The sequence below is a fragment of the Oryctolagus cuniculus genome, chromosome 19 (assembly GCF_051225735.1).
Source record: "Oryctolagus cuniculus isolate XC-2025 breed Fujian yellow rabbit chromosome 19, ASM5122573v1, whole genome shotgun sequence".
Lineage (NCBI taxonomy): Eukaryota > Metazoa > Chordata > Mammalia > Lagomorpha > Leporidae > Oryctolagus > Oryctolagus cuniculus.
In genome coordinates, this window is record NC_142885.1 from 55,541,947 (window position 1) to 55,561,647 (window position 19,701).

The 19,701-nt window shown below is 42.4% G+C and overlaps 1 protein-coding gene across 2 annotated transcripts in view; it reads left to right on the forward strand.

Moving 5' to 3' along the window:
* DNAH3 (dynein axonemal heavy chain 3) overlaps window positions 1-19,701 on the forward strand; it is a 179,718-nt gene that overhangs the window by 28,884 nt on the left and 131,133 nt on the right. For both annotated transcript variants that reach the window (XR_016226146.1, XM_051847854.3), the window contains exons 11-15: window positions 3,925-4,061; window positions 7,249-7,354; window positions 7,553-7,731; window positions 13,458-13,642; window positions 14,886-15,009. Coding sequence is in view for 1 of the 2 variants with exons in the window: in XM_051847854.3 (XP_051703814.3) it covers window positions 3,925-4,061; window positions 7,249-7,354; window positions 7,553-7,731; window positions 13,458-13,642; window positions 14,886-15,009 (731 nt within the window). In the remaining variant the exon portion in view is untranslated. The remainder of the gene's footprint in view (window positions 1-3,924; window positions 4,062-7,248; window positions 7,355-7,552; window positions 7,732-13,457; window positions 13,643-14,885; window positions 15,010-19,701) is intronic.

Below are 19,701 nucleotides of genomic sequence, written 5' to 3' on the forward strand. Positions count from 1 at the left end.
CCAGGTTCTAGTCCCGGTTGGGGCGCCGGATTCTGTCCCGGTTGCCCCTCTTCCAGGCCAGCTCTCTGCTGTGGCCCGGGAGTGCAGTGGAGGATGGCCCAGGTGCTTGGGCCCTGCACCCCATGGGAGACCAGGAAAAGCACCTGGCTCCCGGCTCCTGCCATCGGATCAGCGCGGTGCGCTGGCCGCAGTGCGCCGGCCGCGGCGGCCATTGGAGGTGAACCAATGCCAAAGGAAGACCTTTCTCTCTGTCTCTCTCTCTCACTGTCCACTCTGCCTGTCAAAAAATAAAATAAATAAAATAAAAAAAAGAAGGTGAGTGTCCAGTTCCATATGGAGAAGGGACCTGTGAGTCATTCAGGTTCTCTCTCTTCCTCTCTCTCTCTGTGTATATGTATTTCTCTCCCACCCCACCCCTATGCCTCTCTCAATGTTAGAAATACCTGGATGCTCTTGAGCATTGCATTCTTCATTTTTTTAAATTTTTTTATTTGACAGAGTTATAGACAATGAGAGAGAGAGACAGAGAGAAAGGTCTTCCTTTTGTTGGTTCACCCCACAAATGGCCGCTATGGCCAGAGCACTGCACCAATCCAAAGCCAGGAGCCAGGTGCTTCTTCCTGGTCTCCCATACTGGTGCAGGGGCCCAAGCACTTGGGCCATCCTCCACTGCCCTCCTGGGCCACAGCAGAGAGCTGGACTGGAAGAGGAGCAACCGGCACTAGAACCCAACGTCCATATGGGATGCCGACACCGCAGGCAGAGGATTAGCAAAGTGAGCCACGGCACTGGCCCTCTTGAGCATTCTTCTTTTTGTAACCCTATACCCAGAGGATTCTAAGAGATCAAGATAAAATTGGAGATTATGGGGAAACATGAGAAGTCAAATACTCCAGTTGATTTCACCAGAGAAACTTGTAGTTGGGATTTTGAACCCAAGCAAAACCATGTGGTATGTGGGTAGGGAAAAAACAGTGGGCAGTTCTGCAACCACAACATCCCTAGGAAGGAAATGACAGAGAAAATCTTATAATGGAAAAGGATAAACATGAGGCTTGGAGATAGACAGATGAAGCAACAACATTGGAGTTCTCCTTCACTGCTATTGATAGGCAATGTTTGCAAGCAGCTGGGGTAGGAGAGCCCAGGACTCCTGTGACTGCTTCCTCGAACAGCCCAGCAGGGGCTGGTCCTAGATTTATTGGATTATAATCCCAAGAAGGCATTCTTACAGGTCACAATTTTTCCCTAGGCCCAGGTGAATACCAATGACTTCATCAGAGTATGAGAAAAAACAACACAGGCTGAGTTCTCCATCTACTGATCTCCACACTAGCTCCCTGCTTGAGCCCCTCAGGTTACTTTATTTCTGAACTGAGTAGTGAAACCTCAAAAGAATGCTTCTTCCAGTTGAATATCTAACATCGAGCCGCAGATGGATAGTACTCCCATCCCTTTGCATTATTCATAATTAAACATGAATCGTAGAAGTTAGGGGAGAAAGTCAGCAAGAGACTTTTGAAAATGAATAGCATTCAAGGTACAGAAGGAAGGTTTGTTTGTCAGCGTTACTAAAGGAAACCAAAGGGGGCCAATGCTGTGGCATAGCTGGTAAAGCCACCTTCTGTAGTGCTAGCATTCCATATGGGCACCAGTTCAAGTTCCAGCTGCTCTGCTTCCAATGCAGCTCCCTACTAAAAGCTTGGGAAAAGCAGCGGAAGGCGTCCCATGTGTTTGGGCCCCTGCAACACACATGTGGGACCTTAAAGAAGCTCCTGGCTCCTGTCTTTGGCCTGGGTCATTGTGGCCATTTGGGGAGTGAACCAGTGGATGGAAGATATCTCTCTCTCTCACTCTGTAACTCTGGCTTTCAAATAAATAAACAAATCTTAAAAAAAAAAAAAGGAAACCAAAGTAAGTATTAAAAATAATTTGCCTTAGCAGTTTTATCCAGTAAAACAGTACTGACTGAATACTGAACATGAACACCGAATACTGAAAATAAGTGACTGAGACGCAGAAATAAAATGGAGTTAGATGAAATAAGGGAAAGGTTTCATAAAACTGGAAACACAATGAGTAAAATTTAAATCAACATTTTCAGTCATGTCAGTGCATTACTTTAATAATCAGGAGAAAAACATACATTACTACAGAAAAGGGCTACCAGGGCCCCTGTCTCTGTCCTGCTGGGAGAATTCTTTCACTCTGAGTGCCAGGGAAGGCAACAGTTAGAGAAGGGCACAATCTGGAGCTTTCAGGGTGATGACAAGACCAAGAAGTCCAGGATCAGAGTCTCAGGGAAATAAGGAGAAAGTAACATTTACCTGGAAAGGACATGATTGTTCCTATTTCAGTTTCACACATTGTGCTTTAAGGCATCAGAGAACATCCAGGTTGAAAGGTAAATGAAAGGTGTTTCTTCCTCTTTAAACAGAAGACTTCTTCCCAAGAGATAATCTGTTGTCCTGCTCACACGTGCTCTGTTGCATGGCCTGGGGCCTCCAGTTGTTTCTTCCTAAACCATTTCATCCCTGTGACTGACCAGTGCCAGTCCCTCCATCTCTCTGCCTTCAGCTACTGTCTGCAGCATAGCCGCAACAAAGAAACTGCACCTCCACTGGCTTAAAAATCTTTGCATTGGCCCAATAGGATACAGATCATTTGCAGTGGCTTTTCCCCCTTTCTGAATTAATGTGTTCTCATCAGAGGTACACAATTCATTTAATGCAGTAAAGCATTCTCAAGGTCTTTTCTGAAATCTGTCACTAAAAAGTTCCTCAGCAGAGAGGGCAATGGAAGACACCAGGTCCCTGGTAGTGACTGTGCGGCCTGCATAAGTCATACAAAGAACATTCTCGGACACACATTTAGGAGTTGGAGAGTTCAGCTCTTGGGAAAGATACACTTAGTGCCTCATGATTGTAAAGCTGTAGCTTTTTATTTCTTCATGAACTGAGAGAATAACTTAGTGTATCTCTTCGTTTTTGCATACGACAAAATGGAGGTTCACAGCAAAGTTCCTTCAGGTTGCATGGTCATTTAGTGGCAGAGTCAGAATTAGAACCTATATCTCCAATGACTGTTCATTAGAGAGGAAGGGGGGGCGGGAACCACTGTACTGAAAGTTTCCCTTGCAGGTGTTCTCCCTGCAAGTCCCAAAATCTGAGGATGCCCAAGTCCCATACATAAAATGGCATAGTACTTATGTATAGTCCACCTACATCTTCCTGTACATGTTAAATCATTTCTAGATTACTTATAATACCCAACACAATACAAATGCTGTATACATAATTGTTATGTAGTATTGTTTAGGGAATAATGATTTTTTAAAAAGTCTTTGCATGTTCTGTACAGAAGTAGGTTTTTTTTCCCAAATATTTTTTGCCATTGATTGAATCCACATGTGGTACATATATGGAAGGCCAACTGCATTGATTTACTTATACAATAAGCATTTACTAAGTGCCACACTCTAGCCTGGGCTCTACAGATGCAATAGTAAAGAAGTAAAAAAAAGAAATCCAGGCCCTCACGGTTTTATATTCTGTGATACACCTAAAACAGTGCTTTACACATTCACTTAATTAAAATTGTGATGAGCATTACGTACAAAAAGTTGATAAGGTAAGATTTGAACTGGGAAACCTAGTATACACTGGGGGACTAGGCGAACTCTCTAAGGAATAGTGACTCAGAAGGAGTAGGGGTTTGAAAGATGAATAATTCAGGCAAGAAGGAAAGAAGAAAGAATTGAGGGAGAGGGAAGAACAGGGTGTTTTCAGCTCCATCCAAGAGGAAACAGAGTTAAAATGCAGCTGATGTCCCTGGAAATGAATCCATTGAAGGAAATTTTTTGCGGTGTTGTGCTATCTCCTGTCTTATGTCTTGTGGCCAAACATGGTGGTTTCTCCTTTTCAGGTAGAATCTATCCTGTTCCCAGAGCTGAAAGGATATAATTTGATCCTTGGAACCATCAACTCTGAAGAAGAACTTGTTTCTAATTTTATGGATCAAACTTATGAGGTGTTTAAGAAAAATAAAGTTGGCCCTCACAAGTAAGTGGGTTCCACCATTACTTTATTGTTAGCTAGCCTTAAGGATTGTTTTACAGGTGTTTTCTTTTGTTTTTTGTTTTGTTTTGTTTTAAGGCAGAGTTACAGAGAGAGAATCTTCCATCTGCTGGGTCACCCCCAAAATGGCTGCAGAGATAGGCCAGTCTGAAGCCAGGAGCCAGGAGCTTCTTTTGGCTCTTCCACATGGGTGCAGGGGCCCAAGCACTTGGACCATTTTCCACTGTTTCCTAGGTACATCAGTAGGGAGCTGGAAAAGAAGTGGAGCAGCTGGGACTTGAACTGGTGCCCTAGGGATACAGGCATTGCAGGCAGTGGCTTTACCCACTATGCCACAATGCCAGCCCCTGTAATATAATTAACTGTCATCAAATGAGCAACCTTTGTTCCCACGCACCCAAAACGTAGACATAATAAGAATAACCAATAAAATGAGAATTATTGTTTTCTCCCATTTTCAGATGAAGAAATTGAAACTTTCCCAGTGTTACATAGCAGGTAAATCAGAAACTCAGCATTCAAATTTAATGATGGATCCATAGCCATTATCAAAGCTGTGGGGCCACATGAGTTTTGGGAGCATTTCTGGATTTTTGAAAAGTTCCATAGTGTATATATTATATATGAAGGTACTTCAAAAAGTTTGTGAGAAAATAGAATTAAAGGATGAATTTAGGAAACAAATCAGTTAAGATGCCATTGGGGCCGGCGCCGCAGCTCACTAGGCTAATCCTCCGCCTTGTGGCGCCGGCACACCGGGTTCTAGTCCCGGTCGGGGCGCCGGATACTGTCCCGGTTGCCCCTCTTCCAGGCCAGCTCTCTGCTGTGGCCAGGGAGTGCAGTGGAGGATGGCCCAAGTGCTTGGGCCCTGCACCCCATGGGAGACCAGGAGGAAGTACCTGGCTCCTGCCATCGGATCAGCGCGGTGCGCCGTCCGCAGCATGCCGGCCACGGCGGCCATTGGAGGGAAGGAAGACCTCTCTCTCTCTCTGTCTCTCTCTCTCACTGTCCACTCTGCCTGTCAAAAAAACAAACAAAAAAAAGGTGCCATTGGGGGCACCCGCATCCCATATGGAAGTGCGTGGGTTCAAATTCTGGCTCCACTTTGATTCCAGCTTTGTGGTAATACACACCATGGGAGGCAGCAAGTGATGGTTCAGTTTGTTGGGTCCTTATTGGCCGTGTGAGAGACATAAATTGAATTCCCAGCTCCTGGCTTCAGCCTGGCTCAGTCCCAACTTTTGGGGAGTGAACCAGCAGATAGGATATCTCTCTCTCTCTCTCTCTCTCTCTCTCTCTCACACACACACACACACACACATTCGCACTCTCACTTTCTGTGCCTTTCAATAAACAAATTTTTTAGGAAGATAAGTTCATTTTGGTTAAAAATTTTTTTGAAATCCATTTGTAGCTTTTTCTTTTTTTTAATTTTTTATTTAGTAAATATAAATTTTTGAAGTACAGTTAATGGATTACAATGGCTTTTTCATAACACATTTTCCATGAACTTTATGAAGACCACTCATTCTGGGACAGGCATTGTGATTTAACAGTTAATCTGCCACTTAGGATGCCCCCATCTCATTATCAAAGATCAGAGTGCCCGGATTCCAGTCCCACTGCTGCTTCTGATCAAGTTTCCTGCTGATCCATATGCTGGGATACAGCAGGTGACAGGCCAAGTACTTGGGTTTCTAGCACCACCTGGAGACCGTGATTGTCCTGGCTCCTGTTTTTGGGCTGGCTCAGCCCTTGTTGTTCAGGGCATTTGGAGAGTGATCCCTCAGATGGAAGACTTTGTCTGTCTGTCTGTCTATCTATCTATCTATTCACATCAATAGCCTCACATCAAGTTAGGCCAGCTTTTGCTTTGAAATGAATTTCTGTTTTTAGAGCTTTTTTGATTTATGGATTAAAGAGAAAGAATTGAAGACCAGTTATGTGAATCTATAGGCCATGCCTGTTAATCATCACAATGTAGACCATCTCACAGTTGCCCATGTAAGCGACCACTAGTAGGGTAACCATGTGATGTGGCTTTGAACCAAAGCCTTTTAAGAGCAAAAAGGGTGTTATTAACAATTATCATGGGATAACAGGTATAAACCTGAACTGTTCCAGGAAAACCAAGACATATGGTCACCCTAACCCAAAGTTTCTTGACTGTAGCTCTATTGATATTTTTAACCACCAAATTCTGTATTGTGCAGGGCTTTCCTATGTATGGTAGGATGTTTAGCCGCATCCCCTACCCACTAGATGTCAGTAGGAACCGTCCCTCACTCCCAAACCCATCCTTCCCAGCCTCCCACCCCCACCACCAGGTACAATACCAAAAATATCTCCAGAAAGGGCAAATGTGCACCTGGAGGCAAATTACCCTCAATTGAGAGCAACAGCTAACCTGGTCTGAAAATTATGGCCTCAAATTTGCAAGCCCTGCCCTTGTGAATTTGATTGGGGGCTTCTATTTGAAAATTCTGTTTTCTTTATTCATGAAATCATATGCATACTCCTTGTCTTTCTGGACCAACAGTTCCATGGATTTTTCTTTGCATCTCAGTTTCAGAATCTGAAGTTCTGGCCAACTCTTACAAGTGTAGCATTGGGCCCCATTGAGTTAATTTGCATACTTAGCATTGTCTTTATTTTAATTTAAGCTTATTTTAGGTTAGATCATCCCAAACACTCCCTCCAATTTTTGGAAAATCTGCCCAGCCATTTTTGCATGATCTGATAGCAGAGAAACTTAATTTTATTTAATACATTGTAAGCTCATTAATTCCAAATTCTCATGTTAAAATCAGAATTTTTGAGCTGGAATGAAGGATAGGAACTATTTATTTTGTACATTTATTTTATGTCAGCATAGTATTCATTGCTTTATATATACATTATAAAGATTTACAAAATCCTATCAAGTATTAATTACAATCTCTACTTAAAATTGAAGACAGTGATCTTTAAAAAAGTGAAATATCTTGTTTAAGTTCAGGGAGCTAAGAAGTGGCAAACTGGAATTGGCAAAATTTCTGAATTCAGTGGACCTTTAGCTACATTATATTTCTCTTTACTGGTTTAAGCTAATTGTTAAATGCTGTTATCTCTCCATGTGCCACTCTGACTCATCTAATTTGTGTGTTTAATTTTATGCTCTTCTATATGGAAGATATTTAAATGTATACAAAAAATACAGTGACTTACTGGATAACACAGCAGAGCAAGACATCACTGCATTCCTGCAAGAAAATCATGAAATTGAGGATTTTGTAACGGTAGGCAATACCACTTGATATTTCTCACCTTGGTGACATGTGCTACACCCACCCTAATGAGTAGTCAGTGTGTTTCATTAGAGAACATGTGATACTTACCATTGGTGTAGAGTTGGTGGTAGGGGGAGGTCAAGGCTGGGGACAAATGGGTAGAGGCTCAGAGGCAAGTCAAGGTACTAAATGTGCTTCTTTCTACAGAGTATCAATGGCATAAAAAAGCGGAGAGGTGAAATTGCCTCCATGCATGTTACTGTGCCTTTAGCCATGTTCTGCCTTGATGCCATGACCCTAAATTATGATCTCTGTGAGCGAGCCCAGAATCTGAAAGACCGTCTGATTCAGTTCCAAGTGGATGTAAACCGGGAGACCAATACCAGGTATCATAATTCTGTGCACAGACAGCAATGATATTTGGTGCCAGTGGGGGAATGGAAAGTGACCAAAATTTGTGCCTTCTGGCAGTAACTGGACTGAAATTCTAGTTCAACTTTTTTTCTGCCCCAAAGTGAGGGTAATATAAAGTTCAAGTTAGAAGACCTACAGTGAGGAGAAAACTCTGTGGAGTCTGGAGAAGAAAAGAAAGCATCCTTTGGCAGTTTCTGTCTGATCCTGCAGCCTTTGCTTTCCCACAGGCAACTTTAGGACAATGCAAGCTGCTTCCTAGGCTTGGCAGTTCATGGTCACAGGCCCTTCTCACAGTTCATCTAGAATATATTCTGAAACACAGGGTACTTACAGGTACCCCTTAGACTCACTGCAGGGCAGACTTCTGTTGTGTAGATCTTGGGATTGTGCTATTCAACCATAAACTCTATGGTAAATCAAGACATTTGTGGTTGTGAGGGAGAAAAACCCAAACAAACTTGCTTAGGTAAAAATAGGGAATTGGGGACTCACATGTTGTAAAGTTCAGGAATTTCTAACTTCAGGGTCTAAACATTTGAATTAGTGCATAATTCCCCTTTGTCAGCTCATCTTTCCTTTGTGTTGGCTCCATTGTCAGACTGGCTGTCTCCGGTTTGTAGGCCCAAGCAACACCAGGCTTTCTGCCTCCCAGAGGGGTGGAAGTTTCATTTTCTCCAACAGCCTCACAGAACTCATTACCCTTGAGACTTTGGACTGACTTGGGGCATTTATGTACTGTTGAACCAAATACTGTGCAAAGAGGGTGGCTTCAATCTGGCTGCTCTTCCCATCCCTGAACAGGGTGTCAACCCCATCTACACCCCATGCACTGAGAAATAAGAAGGGGGAATGAGAGCTCAGAGATGGACACAGAAATTATCTGCTACAATGCCTTTGTTTGAATGTTATAAAATAGTTAATCCGTGTTATCCTAATTTACTTCCTCAGAATACTTTATAGTTGTCCTGTATCCTTGAGGGATTAGTTCCAGGACCCTGCACAGAGACCAATATTCACAGATGCTCAAGTCCTTTAGATAAATGGGAGAAGTATTGGGATAAGACCTATCCACATCCTCCTAGATATACTTTTAGTTCTCTCTAGATTACTTAGACTACCTCATACAATGTACATTTATGTAAATAGTGGTTAAACTGTGTTGTTTAGGGAATAATGACAAGGGGAAAATTCTGCATATGTTCTGTACACATACAATGTTTTTTTCAAATATTTTCTGTCCAAGGTGAGTTAAATCCATAGATGCAGAACTCACGGAGTGCTGACTGTATGGACCAATGATTTAGAAATAGTGACCACTGTTATTTTATGTCATATCATGAACTGTTCATACATACACACATATATCCTTTTAGCATTATAAGGTTTATAAAATACATATCAGAAACATGCCAGCAAGTTAATGGCCATTTTAGCTACCATTTCCCTGGCACATTATAGCCCAGGCACTATATAAGCCTCCTGCATACTATAGATTTAATCAATCCTCTTGACAGCTCTAAGAGGTGGGGTTGTTGCTCTCCCCATTGTGTTGGTGAGAAAACTGACAGTCCAACAAGTAAGGCAGCAAGTGACCACCCATGGATTAATCTAGTGTCCATGTTTCCATCATCATGCTCAGCTTCCTGACTGAGTGATGAAGTGGTCTTTTCCTGGGTTTGGAGCCAGAAGACTTGGTTTTGAATCCAAGATCCTCTATTTACTAGAGTAGGACCCCTGGCTTTACCTCTTGGATCTTCAATTTCTCAGTAAAGGTTTGGGGGCAGCACAGTGAAAGGTTTTCAGCCTTCATAGTACTAAAACACTTTCTTGGGAAAGTTTTAGCCATCAGGTTTTTTTTTTTTTTTTTTTTTTTTTTTTTTTTTTTTTAAGCAATAGTCCATTTGTTCCTGTAAAATCAAAGCAACTTGGTGTCTTTTTTTTTTTAAGATTTGATTTATTTATTTGAAAGTTAAAGTTACAGACAGTGAGAGGGAGAGACAGAGAGAAAGGTCTTCCGTCCACTGGTTCACTCCCCAAGTGGCTGCAACGGCTAGAGCTGCGCCGACCCGAAGCCAGGAACCAAGAACTTCCTCCAGTCTCCCACACAGGTGCAGGGGCCCAAGGACTTGGGCCATCTTCTACTGCTATCCCAGGCCATAGCAGAGAGATGGATCAGAAGAGGAGCAGCCGGGACTAGAACCGGCACCCATATGGGATGCCAGCACCACAGGCAGAGGATTAACCTACTGCGCCACAGTGCCAGCCCCGCAACTTGGTGTCTTAATTGATCAATACATTCATCTTTATCAAAATAAGTGTATAACTTTGCTTTATTATAAGTGAAAATAATGACCCATGGACCCATGGATTTCAAAGAATGCAGAAACTCCAGGCTGATGGCCTATTTCTGAAATGTTTTTCTTCTTTAAAAATAGTGACTTTGATTCACTTTATCTTCTCATCAGCCTGAGTGATAAATAAGATCTCTTACATAATAGAAGAGAAAGTGATGCCCAAAAAGAAATCTAACTTGCTCAAGTGAGTTTAAGGCTTCTGCTGCTGAGCCCTATCCTTTCCATTTTACTACCATGTAACTGCTGAGCAGGTACTGTCCTGTTTGCAAAGAATGGATACGCCCCAGAATGGAATGTTCTGGGCGTAAGGGCAGGGGTGGTGTTACCTTGGAGTGCATCAGTGAGAAAATGGATGCGCAATCCATATCCACCATAGGTACATTTCTTGAGAAAAAATTGAAGGCCCTGAGGACCTATCCCTTTTGTCTGGCTGCTGCAGGGTGAGACGTTTTATCAAAACAATAACAATGGGGTAGAGAGGCCGCAGGTCAATATAGACTTATTTGTCTCCCCTATGCCAGAAGAAAGGCTTATGGGATCCTTGGCCTTTTATATTTTAAGTAGCTATCAATACATGTATAAAGCTGGGTTGTCCTCAGTTTGTCCCTGGATATTGTTAAGGTATTATGTTGGTCAGATTCCTGATATCATTGACCCATATGCATGATCTTTAAGAGGTCTAGGAGTTGGTACATCTGTTCCCAACCTTTTGGACTCTTTCAATAATAGCCAGTGGCCACATGCTACTTATTATGCATTCTTTTTTAAAAAAATTTATTTATTTATTTATTTGAAAGACAGAGTTAGTGGGAGAGACAGAGAGATCTTCCATCCAGTTCACTCACAAATAGCCACAACAGCTGGGGCTGTGCCAGGCCAGATCTAGGAGCCAGGAATTTCTTCCAGATCTCCCACATGGGTGGCAGGGGCTCAGCCTCTCGGGCCATCTTTGCTGCTTTCCCAGGCCATGAGCAAGGAGCTAGATCAGAAGTGAGGCAGCTAGGACTGAACCGGTGCCCATGTGGGATGCTGGCAACACAGGCAGCAGCTTAATGAGCTATGCCACAATGCCAGCCACTGATTACGCACTCTTACACAAAACAGAAGAAGGATGGATTCTGCTCAGATAGGAACCTATTAGACTTAGAGTTCTACCTGTATTATAGTAGGCCAGACTGCAACAAATAGATCAAACCCATCATGACTGGAACACAACAGAAGTTTCTTTCTTTCTCTGGGTAGTTCTAAATTGGCGGGAGAGAGTCTCTTTGTGCACTCAGAAACTCAGAGGGTGACTTTATAGCTTCAGCACATTAAGGTCACTGTTAGTATTGACGTCCTAGACCATCATGAGGAGGAAAGAGCAGGGAAGAGTAGGCAAGGACAATTTTATGCCCTTTTCTCATCACTACTTCCCATTTCCCCTGGCTAAAATTCAGTCATACACTGAGGACTAAATTGTGTCCTGCCCCTTCCCCTGCCGCCCACATCATATGTTAAATCTCTAAGCACTAATATGACCATGTTTGGAGATAGGGACTATAAGGAGGTCATAACAGTTACATGTGGTCATAAGAGTGGGCCCCTAATCCTGTAGGTGCTCGTATTAAAAAACAAAACAAAAAACAAACAGACAAACAAACAAACAAAAAAAACACCAGAGCTCTCTCTCCACCTTATGAGGACACAGCAAGGTGACCATCTGCAAGCCAGGAAGAAAGCCCTCACCAAGAATCCAATTGGCTGTCACATTGACCCGGGACTTCTTGCCTTCAGCACTGAGAGAAAAGTACATTTCTGTTGGTTAAGCCTCCTATTACAGCAGCCTGAGCTGACTAATATATTACCCAACTGAAATTACACAGGAGACTGGGAAATATAATACAGCTGGGAGTCCAAGAAGTGGAGAATGCACTGAGCCCATGTAGTGCATTAGATGATTTGTCTCCACAGTTTCTGAGTTGTGTGAAAGTTCTTTCCTAAAATTCAGGTATAATCTTCAAAACTGTTTTGATAATTTTCTCCTCAGTGCAACACAATTAGTGTTGCTTCATTATGGAGAAGTTTCCAAACATTAAAGATGGAAAATTGAGGAACAAAACATTAAGAGGAGTGATTTTCATCTGTGATGTGTGGCCATCAACACGTGCTGATCAATTAATGATAACAACAAGCTGTACTAGCTGTTATTGCCAACATTTTCTGAGGGCCATCCTGTGCTAGGCATGGATGTATTGCAGATAATTCACTAATATTGGAGTTTTATTACAGTTAAGATGCTGAAGACTGCCAGTCATTTGCTTTCATAAAACTAAAGCATATTCAAATTATCCCTGTTAATAATATCAGGTTTTTTTTTTTTTTTGACAGGCAGAGTGGACAGTTAGAGAGAGAGAGACAGAGAGAAAGGTCTTCCTTTTGCCATTGGTTCATCCTCCAATGGCCACCACGGCCGGCGCGCTGCGGCCGGCGCACCGCGCTGATACAACGGCAGGAGCCAGGTACTTATCCTGGTCTCCCATGGGGTGCAGGGCCCCAGTACTTGGGCCATCCTCCACTGCACTCCTGGGCCACAGCAAAGAGGGGCAACCGAGACAGAATCCGGTGCCCCGACCGGGACTAGAACCCCGTGTGCCGGCGCCGCAAGGCGGAGGATTAGCCTAGTGAGCTGCGGCGCTGGCTAATAATATCAGTTTTCATGGCCTTGTGTTTGAGAGAAGTGAGAAAATAGATCTAGTGATCAAGAACTTGAACATAACTTTCTCTGTGCCATTGGGCTCCACCTGCAACACATAAGGAAACTTGCTGATACATTGTTGAGATGATTACAATTTAATTTGGTGTTCCACTTCAACAACAGTTTTGAGGGATTGGTGACTAGTACTCTTACTGTTGTTTTGGTCTAAATCTAGACTCTACCCTGAGAGGGATTACAATGTGTTTATTAAGAGTTCGGGCTTTAGAGTCCATTTACCCAGGTTCAGATCTTGGCTCTGATCCTGTATACAATGTTACTTCGGATAAAGTTACTAAGCCTTAATTTCTTCTATAATAAATATAGGCAATATTACTAATACTACCTAACTCTTAGAATTGTTGTGAGTTAATATATATAAAATGATAAGCATGGTACCCAGCACCTAGTAAGAGCTTAGTGCATGTCAGATATTATTGCAGTTACTACCATTATTATGCATGTAGTGTGCTTGTGAATATTACTGTCAAGGATTTACAGATAGAGAAAAGTTGGAAATTGCTGTACAAGTCTTCAAATAAGAATCATGTCTGTTTTGATGAGTCTTAAAGTCATTTGAGATAATAATGATGGCTGTTTCTTTCTCTAGCATTTGTAATCAATATAGCACAATAGCAGACAAAGTTAGTGAGATCCCCGCCAATACTGAGGAGCTGGTATTCCTCATTGAATTCTTAAAGAAATCCAGTGATGTCACCGTGTTCAAACTGAGGAGGCAACTTAGAAATGCAATTGAACGGCTGCAGTTCCTGATGGACTACGCAGACTTGCCCCGTAAGTCCCATGCCATATGTGCACACATAAATGCATATGCACAGTAATATTTTTATGTTTTATATACATGAAATACATAAAAAATATTTTATGACCATATGTCTAGGGATAAGGAGTGTTATAGGAATCCTACCACTACATATAGGAAAAGCTGCTTTTGAAATATCCCCATATGTTAGAAGTACTAATTCCATGCTTTTAACCCACAGTAATTTGAATCATACCCAGGGAATCTTGTTAGCCAAAAAGAGGACATATATGGACACCTCTATTTCTTAGATGTTTGTCTTGGCATCTTGTGTTTGGTGTTCCTAGAAAAGTCACTTCCACATGTAGAGTCATTTTTATAAAAGGGTAGATTTCACTCATCCATAATCTGAATACAGTCCCACCTTTGGAGAGACCAGGACTCCTTCCCTCATGTTCCTGCATATCTACAAAGGACAGAGCTAGTTAGTGCTCCTTGAAGGCTTACTGGACATGTTAGAGATTCTGAAGGAAAAGTTGGTAAGCTCTCCACAAGCCATTTCCCATTTGAAAACACCTGTGCATTATCTCATGCTCATAATAGATGTTGGGGGCAAGGAGCAGGGGCATTGATGGGAGGGAGAGATGGAGACTGGGAGTGGGACGTGGGCCCCCAACCATTAACCTAAACTTCATGAGATGTGCCCTTGACCATGTGTATACACACTGGACACTCTCACTGTAGACTCTGCCTCCTAGATTCACTAGGAAACTTGGGGCATTTTAATTGGCCAAAGCCATAAGATGGGTAGGGCATCTAGCATTGATCCTATTACTACCACTGAACCAAAAGGAAAACCACGACTCAGATGAAGTGACAGAGTTTGAAGGGTGGAACCAGGATATCAATCCAAGTTTCTGACTCTACCCACACCTAGCCTGGAAATGCAATAAAATGGAGCGGTTAAAACATAGTTGATTAGAGTTGTGGAGTTGGTTAGACTTGGATTTGAATTCTTCAGTGCCGCATTCTAGCAGTGTGACCTTGACCTCTTAACTGCTTTGTTTCCCATCTGTAAAAACAGAGAGAATAGTATCATCTAGCCTGGTCCTTAGTAAATGCCTGATCAGTGTTGGCTATCCTTTATGCATAGTGGGCTTCTCTAGCCTCTGCCACCCCACATGTGTTTGTACTAACCTCTTATTCTGCTGAATTAATTTCCCACGTGTTGATCTGTGATGAGCAGTCCTGCAGCAGACTGTCTGTGTTTTGCAGAAGAGGATATCAAATTGAACAGCACTCTCTTCCTCTGGCCAGACCAGATTGAAGAAATCTTTGAAAACAGCCAAAACCTGCTCCTTAGCAAGAGGGACCAGGCAGAGATGGATCTGATTAAAAGGTACAGGGAGATTCTGGGGTTTGTTTTGGAAATGAGACTTGGCTTCATTACCCATGCTGCAGGTTCCCGCTCCTGTCTAGAGACCCCCACCCAGCAATGCGTGGGCAAAAGCTGAAGACAATCAGTGGAGATGGGATTTCCTTTTGCTTCCCACTAAGGGATGTTCTATTTAAGCCTGCTTCACTGTAGTAACCCCTGCCAGTATCTCCCCTCCCTGCCTGGAATAATTGGAATTTGGCAGTGCAGAGAGGAAAAAAAGGCAAAAATAGTGGCATGTAATAAGGACTTCTGCAATAATAATAGTGATACTGTCAGCCCTACATTGGAGACCACAGATCTGTGAGATATCAGGACAGGGATAATAAAGGCATGCTAGGGGGTTTAGAAATTGCCTACTTGGCAGCTTGTCTTTTCCAGTGTGAATGGGGCTGTAACCATTTATTCCTTCATTGTTTTTTTAAGACTTTTATTTATTTATTTATTTGAAAGTCAGAATTACACACAGAGAGAAAGAGAGGCAGAAATAGAGGTCTTCCATTCATTGGTTCACTCCCTAATTGGCTGCAAAGGCCGGAACTATGCCAATCCAAGGCCAGGAGCCAAGAGCTTCTTCCGGGTCTCCCATGCGAGTGCATGGGTCCAAGGACTTGGGCCATCTTCTACTGCTTTCCCAGGCCATACCAGAGAGCTGGATCAGAAGTGGAGCAGCCAGGACTCGAACTGGCACACATATGGGATACCAGCACTGCAGGCGGAGGTTTTACCTGCTACGCCACAGCGCCAGCCCCATATTCCTTCATTGTTTATCTATTCAGTTGGTATTGGTTATGAATTTTTACCATGTTCTGTGCTATATTCTAGATATGTATTGCATTTTACTGCTAAATAAATAGAGACAGAGAAAATAGAGACATGTTAGAAAATCCTACAGTGTCAAATGAAGTGGGTCAAGTGCCATACACAATGCTAAATACACACACACACACACACACACACACACACCAGTGTGCAACACCTGATTATGGACCACTGAGTCATACCAGTTACCCTGTCGCATTCATGCATAAAACTCCCACTGCCAAATTTTAGCTGCCACAATCCCTGCAAACACTTACAAGAAAGGAAAAGGTTAGATAAAAGTGTGGCTTTCTGCACAGAATGGAAGTTTGGGATCACGGGTGAACCCTTTTAGTTGCTCTCTTAAAAATATGACCTAGGTCTGCTCCCCTAAAGATATGAAACATTGTGTATATGTGTATGTTTACCTACAACCTTGTTCTTCCAAATGGATACTGTCCACTGAGAATAGAACTTAGCCTGGGAGATGAAACTAACTTCTTTTTAAGTGAACAGACTATATTTTTGGAGTGATTCTAAATGTACAACTAAATTGAGCAGAAAGTACAAAGATTTCCAATGTACCTCCCTACACCCCCATGAAACAAACTCACAGCCTGTCCCATGGAACTCATTTTCATGCTTAATCAGGAAGAAAATCATTCTTTGTTAGCTTGATGAATGAACAGGACCAGGTTTCTTCATCATTTTGAACCTTCTTGTTCCTCATTGGGAAAAAGGGATAACATTAGCACTGTCCTTACTGTTCTGAAGGATGAAATGGGACAGGCTGAGATTGGACTTACATGATACTCAGTGTGTGGTTGACATTCCAGAACATTAAGCTTCCTTCTTTGTTCCACAATGAGAAAAATGCTTCCCAACTTGCAAACCACTGCTTTACAAGCATACTTTTAGAATATTACTGTTAAGACTCATGGGTAAGAACAGGTGCTGTTGAAGAGAGTGAAGATCAGCCCTGGGAGAAGTGGAAACAGTTGTCGCTTGTGATGAGAGAATAGTGCTGGTTTCTTCCCTCTGTTGGGTGACTCTATGCAGGATCCCATCAACTGATATCCTGAGCTCTTGACAGCAGAGGTCAGCAGAGGAGCGGCGCTAGAGAAGGCTCAGTGAGGCATCCCTGGGCTGAGTCCTCCCTCTGCTGAACACTTAAGTCTCGTGTTCATTATTATGCATTAATCCTGAGAACAGTTTATGAGGGGGGTTGAGCAATAGTCACGCATTCATCCATCTTCTGTGAAAAACAATCCTGCTTCCTCTCCAAGAAACTTGGCCTTATTTTCCCAACCCACATTAATTTTTGGCTTCAGTGCCAATTATTCTCCATTTGCTGCTCCCACCCCACCCCAATCCCCCCTCCTCCCACTCTGTCTGTGAGCCTCCAATTCCCTTATCTGTCAGATCCAGGCAGATCTCTGCCATTGGAGATTCCTGCAGGAGATTGGAGAGTAACTGGGGGGCTTTTTCTCTTTTCTCTCCCTGCACAGCCCTAGGGGCAGCCCTCTGGATGATGATGTCCAGTACATTCAGTGCAGTTCTCCTTGTCACCTCAGCCCTAGCTCTTTTAGGGCTTCTCTTATGAGTCTAATTTCTGGGTGTTTTACTATCTACTGTTTGTTCCTTTAGCCCTTAATCCATTTCTGTAAGTAGTCATTTCATTGAACTCTCTTTGAACATTAGAGTGAAATCTGCTTCCTACCAGAATTTTGACCAACCCACTGTCTTTAAACTCCTCTCTTAGACTCCAGGTGGTTCCTCAAGTACAACTCATTTATTCAACCTCATTTCCCAACTGCACACTATTATATATAATATTTATGACATGAAAGGACTTTGCAGACTCTAATGTGCTAAGCAATTACAAGAAATTAAGAACAATAATAACATTAATATTGTAAGGTATACTGAGCTTATATACCATTGCCCTCTGGGAAGAATTCAAAACTGCTTTTATCAGAGATTTCTGTATGTGAGTACAGTATGTAGAGTCTCTAAAAGAATTTTAGCGATGTGAAAAGGCAACCTGCAGCCTCTAATTGAATAGGTAACAAAAGAATAATTGGCTTTGTCCCTTCATCCCCTCATTTTATCCAACTCAATAATGGGTTCCATCATCCTGAAAGCTCCAGGGAACATACATGATAGTTAGCGTTAGGATGTGAGCTGCTCTCTGCTATCAAAGTACAACAGAAAAGCCTTCTAACCTACAATGGAAAATGACTGTTCTTAAATTTCCATAGAATGTTTGCAAAACTTGGCCATATTTTAGGACTCAAAAAATATTCTAAGGGACTTGTGTTGTGGCAAGCAAATTAAGCCACAAGCTACGACACCAGCATCCTGTATGAGCACTGGTTCAAGTCCTGGCTGCTCTACTTCCAATTCCCTTCCCTGCTAATGAGCCTAGAAAAGCAGTGGAAGATGGCCCAAATACTTGGGAAACAGATGGGGTTGCTGGCTCCTGGCTACACAGAACCAGAGGATGGAAGATTCATTTCATTTTCATTCTCTCTCTTTCTCTCTCTCTCTCTTTCTCTCCACCCTCTTCCTCTTCCTCTCTCTCTGACTCCTTTCAGTAAATACAATAAATCTTTTTAAAAATGCTAAGAAGCAGAAATTATATAATAGTGTGTATTAGTTATCTGTTGCAGGATAAGAAACCATCCCAAAACACATAGCAGCCAAAAACAAAACAGAAATGTACTATTGCGCAATTTCTGTGGGCTGAAAGCCTAGGTGCAGCTTTGCTGTATGCCTCTGATTCATGGTCTCCCTTAAAGTTGGGGTCAGAATGGGTGAGCATTCTGGGTGAGCATCTGATTCTGGTCTCACTCATGTGATTATTAGTGGAGTTCAGTTCCTCATAAGCTCTTGGCCAGAAGCTGCCCTCTCTCCCTTGCCATGTAGTCTCTCTACAGAATAGCTCACAGCATGGCAGCTGGTTTCCCCCAGAGCAAGAGAGAGCCTGAGAAAAAGAGTGAGCAAACAAGATATAAGTCAATCTATTTGTAGCCTAATCTTAGAAGTGGCATCCCATCCCTTCTATTCATTATATGGGCTAGAAGTGAGTTACTGGACCTAGCTCAAACTCAAGGGGAGCCAACTACTATGGGTATGAATATCAAGAGGTGGTGTTGTTAGGGATCAAATCGAGGCTGCCTGACACACAGTATAATGAGAAATGAAACCCAAATCAAATCACTTGCAAAATTAACTCTCTTAAATTACTTCTCAGAAAAAAAATTAAAGTTCCATTACAGAATTGACTCAGATAAGAGCCAAATTTGTGGAATGTCACTGAAGCTATTCTCCTAACAAATTCCACTATTCACTCAGTGAAAATTGATTGTTTTCTGTGTGCCCAAAACTCTGTTGAGTGGTGAAGATGCTCAAAACTCTATTGAGTGCTGAAGACACAACAAGGAATTAAGGAGACAAATTTTACGTGTGTGTGTGTGTGTGTGTGTACTTTCTAGTGAATGTAAAAAAAACACTGTGTAGTCATTATTATGTACCAGACTAAGTTCTGAACATTTTTGATGTTAACCTTGACTTTAAGTAGATACTTTTACTATCCTCAAGTGACTTACCCAAGGCCACATAGCTACTAAATGGCAAAGTGGGGATTGTATCTAGTCTGTCTAGCTCCAGAACCCATCAATTTAACACTATATTATTTTTTTTTTATTTTTTGACAGGCAGAGTGGACAGTGAGAGAGAAAAACAGAGAGAAAGGTCTTCCTTTGCCGTTGGTTCACCCTCCAATGGCTGCCGCAGCCGGCACACCACGCTGATCCGAAGGCAGGAGCCAGGTGCTCCTCCTGGTCTCCCATG